Source organism: Pempheris klunzingeri, chromosome 3 (genome assembly GCF_042242105.1).
Source record: "Pempheris klunzingeri isolate RE-2024b chromosome 3, fPemKlu1.hap1, whole genome shotgun sequence".
Taxonomy (NCBI): Eukaryota; Metazoa; Chordata; class Actinopteri; order Acropomatiformes; family Pempheridae; genus Pempheris; species Pempheris klunzingeri.
In genome coordinates this window covers 22,604,785-22,621,126 of record NC_092014.1, presented here as the reverse complement: position 1 = coordinate 22,621,126, position 16,342 = coordinate 22,604,785, and the positions used below count along the sequence as shown (strand labels likewise).

The following is a 16,342-nucleotide window of genomic DNA, read 5'->3' as shown; positions in this document are numbered from 1 at the left end:
TGATGATTAAAACCCGAAATGATTTCCAACTGTGAAACGCAAAGGGATCAGACTTCAGAGAATATCTCTCAAGTGTTAAATGAATAGGAATAGCTTTTGAATGTATTTTTATATTCATTATCTATTGTTTATGTGGCTGATATGATTGTTAGCATTATTAAATGTGTCTCTATTCGTCTGTTTAACACTCTTTGTTTTTTGCAAGAAAAGCTGAAAACACAGACATTATCTCACCTTGTAAAACTGTTATACTAATGTGTCAGCAAACAGTTTATTTACACATCCAGCAGAAACAGAACATTAGCATTCATTTGGAAGCATCACTCAAATGTAGCGGTCATTATTCACTCTCTTTTAGCTTTAGTTAGTCCGGAGGGAAATATCTGGCTCTTTCGTTGCTAAACGCTCCACTATGTTCACCAGCTTACACAGTGGGTGTTAAAAGAGGGTGTTTTTTTGTTTTTTTTTGCTGACAACAGCTGCATGCTACAGCTGGAAAACAGCACTGATGAGAGTGGTGACACCAAACCAGACTGTTAAAGCTGCGGGCAGTTAAAACAAAAACACTGAGCCTAAAGACACTAAAATGCTCCTTAAAACTGATGGAAACTAAAGAGCTGGATGATAATTCTCTGTGGGTTTATCACTATGAGCGACACCTTTCACATTACATAGTCATTTGATCCATTGCTAATATAAAATGTTTCAGTAGTGCAGCTTTAATGGAATCCTTTAAGTAACATTTTGCTAGCATGTCTTCTGTGTACGGCCTATAAGGGGTACAAGCAAACATTACAAGTAAAATCAAAGTGAATGAATAAAACCATACTATATTAAATGCATTGTGTTAGCCAGTTAAATGGACTTGGGTTGTACTTCCAAAGCAATGTGTATTTAACAAGTAACAACAGAATAATGGTAAAAAGATGCTTCAGCAGGGTTAATGTTTTGTTATCAACCACAACATGCTCACTAATATATTACTGCTGTGACACAGAAGCTGTTTTTCCATAGAATTTTATTTCCAAAAAGCAGTCAGAGAAAAGTAAAACAAGCCAGTCAAGTACAACAAAACAAATCCCCCAAAGGGAAGAAAAAAAAGAAAAAGCTGATAAAGACTGAAGGCCTGATGATATATACAACAGCAGACATCTTTTTGGTGTTGCAGTACCAGTGAATCACTCGACAAACTCATGGTATTCTTCACATCAGATCAAAGCAAATAACAAAATAAGGGTTTTCTTTTAATGGACAGAGAAGGTTCTAAAAGTCAGCTAAGGCACACAGAGCCTCCCCGGAACAAAATAATGGGGGAAACATCAGTTCAGAGAAATTTGTGCAACAGTTGCTCAACATTACATTCCAGCGAGAACAACAACAATCTGGCATGTGGCATTTTCTCTGAGAGGCAAAGAGGACAAGGTTGTTGTCACAGCTGTCCAAAAACACTGAAACAGGTTATGTACTTTGATCAATAAACACCATCAATTCACTCTTTGTGTCCGATATTGACACTCCAAAAACTCTTAATAACTCAATGTCATTTTACCACATCTGTATTTACATGTACAATACCTTTGAAACAATATCTCAATACAAAATACCTATGTACATCTTCTTCATTTGTTAATCATTTTGTTACAAAATAGGACTTCCACAATGAGTTACATTTATTTAATTCACCTCTTTCCAAAACTGTCATCGAGCTTACATAATAATATGTACTGTGTGAAGTAATTGTTCTGAGCACGGTGGCACTATAAGTTAAAAGGTGGCAGCAGAAGCCGGCCGGTGAAAAACAAAACAGTCCTTTACAACCCAACCCCAGGAACAGTGTGGCTTAGAGAGGGAGGGAGTGACAGCAATTATGATCGACACATCCGACACAGAGGCAAGGTGAACTTGACATTAATAAACAGTTAATGTCTCTTATTAATTAGCCTGTGCAAAAACACTCACTTAGCCCGTGTGGTGGCTAAACAATGTTGACAATCACAGATTGAACCCCTAATTGGCTTCCGGATGAAACTTGTTTCAAAGTAAAACAAATATTCGACCATGGCGCTTGTTCAGGATGTGTTGTGGTACAGTGCTACACTCAGTGTGATCAGCTTGTCTCCAGTGTTCAGAGATTGTCTTGATGGCAGAAAAGGAAATTCAAATGTAGATAGAGGTGAAAAGGTGCCATAGACCCGATTGAATAAATGATGCATTTTGCAATCAAGACACGATATAATATTCACTTGAAATCGTACATTATTGTCACAGCATGAAGATCACAACCACTCACTATCATTCTGAAACCGACAGGAACCATAAAACACCAAAAAGCACAGTTTGTCCTCTGCTGTCCAGATGCTGTCCGGCGTGTTTTGGTTGTGAAGAGTATTTTTGTTCACCTTCTCTGTTTGGTGAGGCTGACCTCTGACCTCACAGGTCAGGGTGGCTTTCTCTTGTGATGCACTTGGCTAACGGCCATGTAAGAAACCCCAGACGAGAAGATCTATTCAGACAGGACAACACTGACTAACACACAGGTGTGGGCCATAAAAAGGTACAGTATAAGTTTGGGGTGTTGGCCTTTGTAAATAAAGGCGGCTTTCTTTACAAAAAAATATTTATCATGCTGCCAAGGCAGCGTTGCAGTTATTTAGTCACTGACTAAAAATATCAGTATTAATATAAACTTATAAATAAATAGCGACTCATGGACCCCCCCCCCCCCCCCCCCCCCCCCCCCCCCCCCCCTTTACCCCATTCACACACTTTTTGAGACGCTGAAATGACTGGAAGAAAGTAAAAAAAAAAAAAAACATGACACTGAAAACAAGGTTGAGAATTTTAAGGTCAGCTTGAGATAACTGTGTTTCAAGTTTGAGGCAGGTTGGTGAGAAAACCAAGACAGACAAAACAATTCTCTCTTTGTCCTCTGCCTGTCACAACATCTGGGTTTTATTAAAGAAAGAAAAGAACTACATTGTGTGAATGTTAAGTCTTAAAATACTATCATACAACAACCACAAATGATGCATTCATGAATTTAGAACACTAAAACTCCTACATTAAATTTCTATTATAATCCAAATGGGTTTAATTATTCTGAGAAGGCCTCTGTATTTGCATTTCTCTTTTTCCATATTTACGAAATGCGACTGCAGCAGATGGTTAGCCCAGCCACAGCAGTTCCACATCCTGATCAGGCACTGAACTGAAAGAAGTTGTGCTGCTGTTGCTGATTTATTCCACTGATTTACAAATGGAGTCACTGAACTATCAGAAACACAAGAGTTTTGAAGTAATTGGCTTTAATAATGTTAAAATATTTGTTGTTCAAAGTTTCTAAACAGGAAATCTACTTTTAAATGCTGCTGCATTCGACTCATATCAAAATAATCCTTTTTCGACTGTTTGGAGAATCTGAACACATGCACGTCATGTCATTTGGTTTATGTTGACATACACTTGAGGAGGCACATTTAATTCGGTACCAGGCTGCCTCCTCATATACAGTCTGTCTTACAGCGAAGGCCTTTTTGCGGCAGAACTTCATCCGCTACCAGTGTTGGCGTTCCACTCTTACATGACCGCAGTACCCCGTGCAGGGCTTTAAAAGCTGACTTCATAATTCATTCAGCAGCAAAATAAATGCTCGAAAATTGCAACGCTTGATCACAGTAAAACTCAGCCATGAGAAGAAAAATAAATACACTGAGAAACTGAAATAGCAAAGCCAGCATAATCCCCTAAAAGGAGGAACCTCGTGGGAGGATCTGAAAATCATTTTCCTTTCTTTCTGTCCAGACACCCTCACCAACCTCCCCAAAAAATCCACTTTTTCTTTTGTTTCCTTCTCCTCCCGAGACAGAGGAAGAACACTTTTCCTTCCCCCACCTGCAACAAACCCCTTGAATAAATAAAAACCAGCAGTGAATCTCCTGTGCCGTGGCCTCCTGTCCAGCCGGAGGTCTTGCTGCTACCTGATGCGCCCGTCGGCGCGCGGTGCCCCCATATGGGATTTGGGGTCTGGGCTCAGGGAGCTCCAAGGGTTCTTGGGGCACGCCTGCATGACAGGGCAGGCGGTAGGGCCCACGGCGCAGACGTCGGCCGCCTCCCACAACTCGCCCACCAGGCTGTCTAACCAGCGCTCCAGCTCTGGGCCGGTCAGGGCCGCGTTCCTCTTGGCCTGCTCCACGTAGCCCAGGCTGACAGGGATGTTGAGCACCGGGTTGAGGCCATGGAAACTCTGCTCCATGTAGCTGTTCTTCACTGGCCCGTTGTGGAGCTTCAGAGTATCCTCTGGAGAAACGTGGGAAGGAAGAGAGAGAGAACAGAGAAGGAGACAGATGATGTGTGAGGAGTTGATAATCAGTGGTCAGACAGAGAGAGGAGATTGTAGAGGGGGAGAGAGTTGAAGGGAGAGGGAGAAAAGGAAAAAGGGAGACACGAATGGTAAAATATCAAAGCAGAGAACGTGATTTGCTTCATTATTATCTGAAAAGCTTAAACTGGTTGCTAATTTCTTTGGATTGATTTTTACAACTGGACTTGAATCCATTCTTTGATGTGGTGAGTCAAGCCACTGCAATGCTGACTTTCTGGAAACGGTCAGAAATACTCAGACGCGCCCTCATTCTTTCTTCCCATGACGGTCAAACCCGGCAAGAGGACAGAAAATGTAGACACAACTTAAAACATTTTCTCCACCCTGAGCTCCAGTGAAGCTGTAAATTCCTCACTGGTCCTCTAACTAGGGCGCTTGCCATCCTTTCTAAGCATGGCTGAGCTGACATCAGCGCTTTTCATGCACTGGTGACGGAAAGACGAGGCAGACATGAGGTGCTCCACCAGGCAAAGAGATGTCCAACTTATGCCAGCCAGCTTTGTGTGTGAGAGTGTGTTATGAAGTCATGCATCTCTGTAAAGTTTTGTGTTGTGTTGTAGTTGTGTGTGCGTGTGCGTGTGCGTGTCTGCTGCTGCCAGAGCGGGTAGAAGGCCACGTCATAAAGTTTTACTGGCACTGCATGTAGGAGGGAAACCTGGTGCCAGACACGGCAGTAAATTAAAGGCGGTGGATGGAACAGCTAAGACGAAAGCACACATTATAACACACACTTGCTCTCTCTCTCTCTCTCTCACACACACACACTCACACACACACACACACACTGAGGATGAAAAGGGTCACAGAGGACAAGACGCAAGTACATACAGTTCTGTGATTATTTACTAGAAGTCCCACACGTGTGTATGTATGTGCTTCTGTGTGTGATTAATACAACTCGGCGATGCAGACACACAAGCATTCGCACGTTTCAGTCCTAACAGACAGGTGAGTATGTACCCCCCATACAGAGACACACACACACACACACACACACACACACACACACACACTAACTTAATGTTGTCAGTTACACAGCAAAATCTATTTTAAGTTTGCTAACATAAGCTCTTGGTCATAACACAACAACAGAGGCTGTAGCAGGAATTTTCCTACTGAACTGAATATGGGTTATGTTGTCGTGCTTTAAGTAGGAGTAACACAGGCCTACATTTTCACTTATGCTATACTCTCAAATCATGTATAAATATATACCTTAAATATTAAAAAAGTGTAGTAAAGAGCAAGAGAGAGAGAGAGAGAGAGTTCTTCCACCTCTTCCTGCAATACCTTTTACCTTGTTGAAGATTATGGTGGTCAGGTTTTGTCTAAACTGGTGAGGTGATGATTCATTGGAATTTGTATTGTATTGTATTGACTTGTATTGCTTTGAATGAATCAGTACTTGTACCTAATAAACTGGCAACAACCTATCTAACACTACTAATCTTATAAACAGAGGACTGTATTTGGGGTGACACAGTTAAATTAGTACCATTTCTCCACATTTCTCCTCCCATACATTATCAGGAAACAAGGGCATAATGGCTTAATGCAAATGAACCTAACAGTGTTAAACCAGAGATGAATATTTTACTCACACTGTAGCACAACAGACCCCCCCCATAGCCCCACTGAGACTCAGGTCAATGACAAAAGCTGTAACTTTATTTGTTGTTTTTCCTTCATCATTAAAACGGCTCAGTGAGATTATTAAACGGTGAAAGGCACGATTATGCTGAAGCTAGCGCCTCAACTCTCATGTGACAGTCAGAGCAAAGTGGCTGCTTACGTTCTACAACAATGCAGTCTTGCCCCTTATCCAGGCTGGCTGATTGATTTAATTGTGTCATTGTTTTTGGAGGGCTAAGTGCGCCGTTGTTTAACACTCTGTTTAGTGTGTATGAGCTGCTCGCTGGGTTATTAAGGGTGACTTGATGACAAACAACCAGGGTCTGCTGTGGCCCAGAGGCTTGATTAGAAAGGGCATCACTGCAAATACAAGGCTCTGTTTGTGTGTGTGTGTGTGTGTGTGTGTGTGTGTGTGTGTGTGTGTGTGTGTGTCTGCAGACATTTTAGAGCCCTTAAAATAGAAATCATTACTTCACAGTGAATGCAATGTTACTCTGTGACACTACGTTGGTGAAAATACTGAAAATGCAAAAAGAATCTGTCCGTCCAACATACCGCTGATCTATTATAGATAAATAAGGGCAACTGGTGTGTTTCAAAGCTAACATGAGCCTGTCCATCATTCATTTAAGTATCTTTACCTAATTACCATGTTGTGGCCTCCACTCTGCAATAACACTCAGTTTGTCCTCAGACTGTTGTGGATTGAAAGTTAATGCTGAGCAAAATATCAGATACACTCAGTGGTGGAGGAACTATGTAAGTAACAATATTATACTGAACAAATACTCCATTACGTTAAAACTTCTGAATTCGATATTTTACTTATGTAAAAATGGAAAGTGAGAAAGTATCAAAGGTAAAATAATGATTTCATAAATTATATTATTGGATTTTAATTAGCTATGCATTCACCCTTAATCAGCCTTTCAATGTAAGGTGGAGTTAATTGATCATAAACGATCATATTATGTTTCACACTGAAAAAACAAACAAACAAAAAAAACCTTACTAAATAGTGATTAGTTAGCTGCTGAGCCCTAAACGTCTTATTTTTCTTGAAATGATATATGAAAAAAATCTTCCAGTCTTAGTGAGATTATTTCTGAAGTAATATTCTTAAGAACCTTTTTCAGTAAAATTCATGCAAATGATCTATTATATTAAATAGAAATGATCTCAGCTGCTGTTTCTCACTTTTCGTTCACGTTTTGAGAAAATAGAACTTTCTCAGCTTATCATAGATCTCAGTAGAATAAACATTACTTGCAGCATGTGGACTATGTAAATTCTTAATCCATGGAGTCACTAGTAACTTTAACAGTCAGATAAATGCAATGTGAAGTACTATATTACCCTCGGACATGCTGAGGGTAAACTAGTAATCCAGCTTCCTGACAATCAGAGGAGTCTCTTGCTCACCTTGTCGTATGGGCTGACGCTTGTTATAGGCCAGCGGGGCGATGAGGAAGCGCATCTCAGCCACGGGGCTCCAGTGGTGCAGAATGCGCACGCTCCACACTCCAGGCCGTAGGGGCTGGTTGAGTGGTGGGCGGTAGTGTGTGAACTCGGCGGTGGCGTCGATCAGAATGTCGTAGGTGGCTGCGATGACATTGGTGGGGTCGATCCACACGACTGTGACGGTGACATTGGGACCCTTGGCCCACTTCTGCATGCCCACCGTCTCATCCATGGGGCCCATCAGGCCGCCGAAGTTTCGGAACATGCGCTCTTTGGCATCCCACTCCGTGCCAATCTGACAATGGGAAAAGAGAGTGAGGAAATGAATGGGAGAAAAAACAGGAAGGCAAGTGAGTGAGTGACAGAATAAGGGTAAGAAGAAAGACAAGCAAAAGCCACAAGAGATGAGAGTGTATAAATTCATCCCTGCTGCGTATAGCTCACAGAGATCATAAATAAGATACACACTCTGTGCGTGCATCACTTTTTGACCATACCGCTAACATAACCGATATCTGCACTGAATTATCATGGGAAATAATCTTCAGCATGCATTTTTCATCAGACAGCACCATACTCTAGCCCGGCCCTCCACGCAGCCGTTACATAATGTCATAATATGCAGAAGCTGACAGGCCTGATTGTTTCGTCCTTCACGTTTTGAGACTATTTGTCTACAGTTGCTGGCACTGTATGCCCGAGTATATCTTTGATGAGGAATATGAGAGGCAGGCTGAGGGAAGTCGTATTACTAGACCCCAACCATATCCCCTTGGGGTGAAGATCAGATGCATCCCTGTTTGCTCTCTGAACACATTTCAGAGAGATAGCGAGAGAGAGGGGAGGCAATGAGCAGCAGCATCCAGTGTGAGCAGTATTTTTCCTAAACAGAAACTACAGTGCAGAGGATTACAACTTGACATGAGTGAGAAAAACCCAGACAGAGGAAGACGCTATACAAACTGACATTATATGCAGACACAGAAAAAGCTAGTCTAGGAAGCAAACATCCATGGAAACATTTTGAGACAATAAACTGAATATAAAAAAATCGAGTCAAGTCAAGTATATCTTCTGTGAATTATGACATATACGATGTCTCTGGCTGGAGAGCATGGGACTAAATGCCAGCCCTCTGCAACAATGAGCCAGTTTAAGATAATAACATCCTGTAAGATAACATTCAGCCTACACATGTGCAGATTTGTTTGTTTGATTGAACTGAGACTTGAAGGTTTTGTCCTTTAAATTTAGGATTCGTCAGTGGAAGAAAAAGATGAAAAAAAAGAGATGAAATAGCAAATTACAAGGACGGGAAGAATACATAAGTACGGCTAATTGCCTGTAATGTCTTCACTGCTTCAAGACAGTAACTGAAGAGGTGTGATCTGTGTGTGTTGGAACGCAGAGATTGCAAAACCGTGCGGTATGCAAAATGAGAGACAGAGAGATGAAGATTGATGGGGGAGATGAGGTGATAGAGAGGGAAGCAACACACACACGCGCACACATACATGCGCTGACAGTGAAATATGTCTGGGGTGTTGGCAGAAATGTGAGAGGGATGGCGGCTTTAGGAAGCACTCATCCTTACAATGGTAGCTGATTAACACAGCTTCACCCTGCTGGACGATCAATGGCTGACTGGAACTGGCTCTGTATTACATCCTTTGAGAGTTGAGACTGCGATGTTCAGTATAAATAGACATTACTTGCATAAATGAGACAGCGCGTGTGTGTCTTGGCCATCCGTAAAAGACACCTCACTATCATCTCAATTATTGGACTGACCTCTGCCATTTCTGCCCCTTGGACCTTGGTTCTTTTCTCTTTAAATTACTAATCAACTCTCTTGTCTGGCACCTCTGTAGCTCATTACTTTATTCAAGGCCGTCTCGCTGGCACAGGCTACATCCCCGATTGATTGGCAGCACTCTCGTTCAAAAACCCCAGAAAGAAATGAAGGAAGTATTGACAGAGGAATCTCTCTGTAATCCACCGGGAGGGAGCCTCCAGGAGGCCGACTGAAGTTGGAGCTGTGAGAGGGAGATTCTGACAATATTCACATGCTGTGGGTGGGAGGGGACCCCCTGAGGCTCGCTTCTGGTTCTTGCCCGTAGTTTATTCGGCAACAAACATCGACTAAGTGCAAAATAAATTATGCACAACTGGTGCTGCAGTCCAAGTTCCACTTTTTTGAGCAGTTTCAGGCCAGACGAGTGGGCAGCCTCTCTGCACCAGCACACACACACACAGACACACACACACACACACGGTGCATCCTGTACACACAGGTTAGGAGCACATACAACTTGTTGACTGGCTGTCTGCCTCGTGACCCAAGCTCAATCCATACCCTGGTTACCACAGAAATACTGAGCAGAAGAAGGCAATTCATACAAAAAAAAGTGCAAAATACATAGTACTGCACTACACATTGACCTATTGTATTTTTATGGAAAGTACTTAAGGTCCTTGTGCCCACACAAATACACGCCACTGTTCCCACACTGGCTGAAAGTTTGCGGAAACAAGTGTGACTACATTCACAAAGTTTAGCGCTTTAAATATTGCAGTTACTGTTTTCTGTTAGAAACATCGCACTCTTGGTGACTCCGTTCCAGGTGCATCTGCAGGTAACAGTCGAAGCCACAAGTAGCAAGAAATTCTTTCTTCCAGTATGAAAGTGGGTCAAACTGGGATTAACTTCTGGCCCATTTCAGCCTCAGCCTATAGCTCATGATGACCTCCACACTCAACCTGTCCCTTGCTGCTTCTACCCCATCAATAAGCTTTGGCTTAAGACCAGCGCCCAATCAAGTCTCATGACTGGTCACCAAGTCGGAGGCTTATGACCTTCTTTCACTTACAGCTGTACTTAGAGGAACATGCTTTTGTGGAACTAATGCTGATCTGGCATCCTCACTGTGACCTCTACACCCCCTTTTTTTTTTTTTCCAATTACGCCTACCTCTCTTGAAGCCTGTTTATCACCAGTTACATGATTATGACTCATACATTACACATTGTATTTTCCTCCACGTATGCCTCATCATTCATGTTGATCACCCATATAACTTGTTTCATCTCTCTGCTCATTCCCCTACCTGATTTAATAGAAAACATAAAATGCTCTCATCTCATAATCCACCTCTGTTCCATTTCTTCCCTCTGACCTGGCAACCCTGTGAACCTTTTCTCCTCATCACCGGCTTGCTGGCGCCCACACGCTAACACCTCCATTAAATAAGACAGGCCAATGTGATCAGGCGGCGGCGTGGACTGTCCCAGTCTACATCTGGCCCTGCTTAAAACCACGGGGCATGTATGCCCCTCGAGGCTCTGTTCAGAGGCTTATTAGTGGCACTTTTTTGAGGGGGTAATCAAACACAGGTGTTCACCAGCAGCACCAGAGGACTCCCCTGAGACACTGTTTACACTACTGAGGGATTATGGGTAAGATGGCTGGATGCTCGCTAATAAAGATACATTGTGGAGAGATGTATGACGAAGGGAGGGTGGAGAGCAGAAAACAGGACATTTTCTGTTGTACAGGCTTCGTGCTGTGTGAAGCCCCATATTTACTGAGCAACTTGGGAGTGATATTCATTTTCTCACCAAACTCTCTGCAAGGAAGCAAAGTGTATTTCGCATAATGTCCGTTTATTAAAAATGCGATAACTAGTTACCATGTTTTCCGTAAGTCTGTAGTCTGCTATGTACTTCAGGCACATGAGCTCTCAAAAAACCCCAGTGTTTATTTTTCCCCCCACAATAAATGTGCACTCTAAAGCTGAGCAAGACATCTTTCATTGCTTGGAGATTGTTTTCCAAGCGGCAACTTTCTCCTTACAGATGAAACAGAAAGCAGACATATTCAACTGAACATCCACATAAAAAAAACAAAAAAAAAAAAACAACCCTGAAACTGTCTGCGCTCCAAATCACTCTCTCGTTTAGGTTTGGAAGAAGACATCAAAGTGTCACATGCGTCACGTATGATGATGAAACACATTGATGCTCAGCTTTTTTGCACATTTCACAAAGGTTGGACACATTTACAATGACACCTTACAGTATCCAATACAATAACACTGTAACACCTTTCTGAAGCTGATAATGTTACATTTTCTAGACTGTGTCAGGTGAATGTTTGTTACACCTACATTGCAATGTGTTGCTGATATTTTGTTTCCCCCGTATCTGCTATACCACAATATGTATGTATATATGCATTGTGGTGGAACAAGAACCAAACCAACAGTCAAAGTCAGTCATTCTACAGTAAAAGATTTATCCAACAAAGGGAAATATACTTCTCAATGTCAAGTCTGTCTTGAGGTGAAATACTAATTTTAACAGTGTGGGCTGTAAGTGGTCCCACACTAAATCATGCTGTAAAAAGGCCTATAAAGGCAGCAGGGAGGCGGCAGCAGAGGAGTGAAAAGAAAGACATATCTGTCTTCCTTTCTATCTACAGGAGGACAGGGAACACATTGTTAAGCCAACCATATGGTTTATCTAGCAAACTCCAGCGTATAGCGTTAGCATAATGGGTCATATCTGCTAAGTTGACAAAAAGCACAGAGCTACTGCCGCCACGCCACGCCATCTTATTTAAGCTCTTTCTGCTCGCATTTTGAATGACAGATGGACAAACTGACTGACTGACAGCCACTGCGCCGTGCCAGACAGTGAACGCTTTCTCAGGCTGAGCATTCAGATAAAGCCACCGCTCACATCACTTCCCTGTCACTCATGGTTTCATAGGCTACACACACAAACAGGGAGAGCGAGCTGATGTGGCCACCGGCCGGTTGGATCCCTTTGAGTTCACTTAGAGACTCCTGGAGGGGGTCAGACTGGGTCAAGGTGTGTCTGGGTGTGTGAGTGTGGTCCACAGGCACAAACAAAGCAAACAAATTGTTAGCATTTCTGCCTCCCACAAAGCTGTGCGAGATAAACCAGACAAAAAGGTCAATTTACATTCACTCAGTTAATTTCGTCCTTTTAAAAAGGCACTCTGTGGCTGTCACATCATAGCATAGCTGCTGTGTCCTAAACAGGCGTTGTGGTAAACAGAAACACAGATTAACATAACAAGACAATCAAGAGAGGCATTCCAGTGTGAAGGTGAGAAGACGTTCTATTAGAAAAAACAAATAAGCAGCACATGAAGCAGTCATCCCTATAAACTTGGATGAATTCAATCAATTTACATTTTACAAGGCCATTACAGGCACCAGCTTAATTGTGTGGAGATGTGCTGCTATAAGTCTTGGCAAGGTCGCCAAAGCGATGACTGTAAGGTTGCCATGGCAATGAGCTGTATATCTCACCTCTAATTATACACACCACGTAGGAAAAACTGTGTGGTGCTTAGGGGTTTGATGGAACTCATTTCCTGACTTTGGCAATGGCTGACTGTTTAGTGACTCATGCCAAACAAGTGACTTAAATGCAAATTAAAAGTAAGTGCTACGCCACATAAGCCAAAGTGCTGACTCACCTCTGCGAACTGCAACCTGCTGAATGTGCTGCTGGGAGGGGTGGTGAGCTTGAAGTTCTTCTTGGGCGCCACCCAGGTCTCCATGGTCTCCAGCTTACTAGTTGCCAGATTGGTGGCATGGTGCTTGACCAGGTAGCCCTGGAACTGGTCTGACTGGAAGTAGAGATGCACTGACACCGGGTGGCCCATGGGGAAGTACCTGGCAGAGCACGGAGAGAGTGAGAATCCATTAGCGAACCTGATACCTGCTGACCTACCTGCTGCGCCGCTTTTCAGGGCCAACAGTGTAAGAGGAGGAGAATATCTAGATCCATCCGGATAACGTCTGCAAGGATCCAGCCTTGGACATGCTAATGCGGCCGGACGCTGATATATGCTCACAGTGAAGATTAGTGGTGAAACAATGTGCTGTGTGACTGTGTGACATCGTGGACATTAATTTAATGACCTTTAACAGAAAACCAATTGGTCAGAGACATGTGTCGACCATGCTGAAATTCCCATTAGGCATTGCTTGTTTGTTGCTGTGCTATGTAACTGGGGTTTTGACCTATTTTCATGCTGGCACTATTAAAGTATATCAAAGATAAGTAATGGACTAGTGAACAGCAGTATTTAAGCACAAATACCATTGAGAACTTCTAAGAAAATAACACACAACTTCTCTTTTGTTAATTATGGTTTTATGTGCTGGCTGCTTCAGCATGTGCTCTGCTTGTGAAGTGAAAGGGATGGTTAAAGAAGACATGTGACGGTCGAGACCACATCGTTCTGCTGGCTGCAGAAAATTGAAGAAGAGTCATGGGCTGTATTGGCAGCAGATTCAGATTAGTCAGAGTCCTGAACACACACGGACAATCCAGCTAAATACATTACACTTCTGCTGAACAAAGTTGAACTGGGTCATCCAGTCAGCTGAAGCCGAATGAAGGTCTTGCCCCTCTGATTAGTCTGTTGTTTGTTTGTGTGTTCCTTCATTTGTGGCAGAGGGCCGGCCCTCGGGGCAGCCAGCCCGAGTGACTTCTGGAAAAACAAAAAGGGGCCAGGGTGGGCACTGCTGGGGAACACTCCACAGCTGCTCTCTGCACACGTCCTGACTCCTTCTCGCCCAGATTTCTCATCCTTCATCTCTTCTGCTTCCTTGAATTCGTCTTTATTCCTCCTCTTTTGCACACACACACAAACACAAACACACTGCACCCCCCCCTTGCCTGCTCCCCAGTGCCCATGGCCTCATCAGTATTCCACTAAAGGACCAGGAGTCAACCCGTCCCGGTAAATGCTACCCTGACAAGCAGAACAGCAAATATTTACACCCACAAGGATAGCAGTGCACACTCCCTGCTGCTCTTCTCCTGCTCCCTTTCTCCCTTTCTCTGCCTTTGCTCCTCTCCTCTTCTCCCCTTCTGTCCTCGTCCCCCTGGCTTTCGTTCGCCCCTCGCTCTGCCTTTCCCAAAAGAGACGTGGCTGCCAGTGTGAGAGGCAGCGAGAAGGGGTCGGGGCGTTGCCTGCACAGAAGCTCTATTCAGGCTTTTACTCCACAGTCTCTCCAATTGAGTCACAGCGGGCTGCTAAAAGAGCCAAATCCCTCTCTGTGGCCTTTTCCTCTCTTTTACTCCAGTCTCACACTGAGGCCGAACCATCCATCTGTTGGTAGCACATCTGAGTTTTACATGCATGCAAAATATGTGGCCACACACACACCATATGTGGTCATGCTTGAGACTTCACACCAGGACTCCAGTGAGACATTAAGTTGCCAAAGTGAGGACTCATCTGATGGGACTTAGTTTAGACTTCAGTGCAAAACTTTGATTACCTGGCTTGATCAGTAAAATACCAGATCATTAAACACGTCATGCCACACACACTGGTGTATACCAATATTAGGAGAGTGGTTGGATTAATTCAGAATCATGAAGCTTGTTTTACTTTTTTTTTCTCCTTTTTGTTCGGCTTGATCTGAACAATGCATCACTGCAGCCGTTAGTCACTATAGCTCATTGGAGGTATGTTTGCAGAATATACTTATCTTGCAAAACACCAAATATTATTAGAAATGCTTTTCTGTCTGTGTATTACACCAAGAATTATGAGAAAATAGTGTATTATGCATGGCTTCTACCCAGTAATGCTGCAGTGATTAATTCATGACAGGACGCATCAAGGACCAGACAGGACTGGTGCAGCTGTCTGACAGTGGCTTTAAATTATGACAACCTATTAAGACTTTGATAATGTAGACTGCAATATTATACGACAGCATATGTTACACAACGTAACATGGATATGTTGGGTTAGCATTACATTTAAGTCACAGAGCTTAACACATGCTGATTATATTTGAAAAATCCACACTGTCATTTAAATAAAATTGTATTTCCAGAATGCTCTTCTAGCCATCTAAATCAAAAACTATTCTGTCTGTTTGAAGACAAAAATGTTTTTAATCTGTTTCTTGTGACTGTATTTCCTATTTCAGCTAGCCTTAGTTGACACATTAAAGGGGACATATTATGCATTTATAAAGTCGGTGTGTCCAGAAACTATGAGAAAAGATCATCCTCTCTCTTTTTCTCCAGCTCCATCTTTCAGTAAATGTGTGTCAAAACGTTCCATTTAGATTTGACCCTTTGATCCCTGTCACACGCAGGGATCTGCTGACTGTGGCCTCCTCCAGCCCTTAAGCAGGCTGATGGTCCCGCTGAAAACCTGAATACGCCTGTCATGTCTCGTCGTATCTGTTAAGTTGACGGTGTTCACTTGTGCCTAGTCTTGTCTCTCACTTCCTGTTTTATTTTGAAACCCTAAACTTTCCTCTCGTTTCAGGCTGTTTGACTTCCTGCCCTTGTGTGTTTTCTCGCCAGTGTGATTGTCGGCCCCGCCCTGATTGTCTCCACCTGTTCCCCATTACCATGTGTATATATTGTCCGGTCTCCCTTGTCCAAGCGTCATAGGTCCTTATCGCACTGAACCAAGCCATAGTTTATGCCAAGTCAGTGTTTGTAGTAAGTAGGCCTATATTTGTTTAGTGTAGTAAGTATCTTGTCCTGTAAGTTTCTTGTGAAATAAAAGCTTGTTAAAACTGTCTGTGAGCTCTCACGTCGTGCTTTTGGGTCCACCCTGTCTCTGAGCCCCGTGCTTAACAACGCCTCACTGTCCACTGTTGCTACGTGGCTAACACTTGCTCTGGTAATAAGATGTCGAGGGAACGAACAAAGCATGTAAACTTGGCTTGTTGGCTGCAAAAACTCACATCTGTCTTCATGTCCACCCTCCGTCTGAGAAGGTGAAGACCTGAGGATAAACTTTAATTTGGTCGAACTTGTGATTGGAAATGTCAGTGTCAATGATGAATT

At 43.0% G+C, this 16,342-nt stretch overlaps 1 protein-coding gene across 1 annotated transcript in view; it reads right to left on the bottom strand.

Moving 5' to 3' along the window:
- Positions 1-3,973: 3,973 nt before the first annotated feature.
- The window catches only part of LOC139198576 (xylosyltransferase 1-like), an 81,456-nt gene continuing 69,087 nt past the window's right edge, over positions 3,974-16,342 (bottom strand). Inside the window, exons 9-11 of the mRNA XM_070827466.1 lie at positions 12,984-13,182; positions 7,436-7,769; positions 3,974-4,296 (exon numbers count right to left, since the gene is read on the bottom strand). Coding sequence (XP_070683567.1) covers positions 3,974-4,296; positions 7,436-7,769; positions 12,984-13,182 — 856 coding nt within the window. The remainder of the gene's footprint in view (positions 4,297-7,435; positions 7,770-12,983; positions 13,183-16,342) is intronic.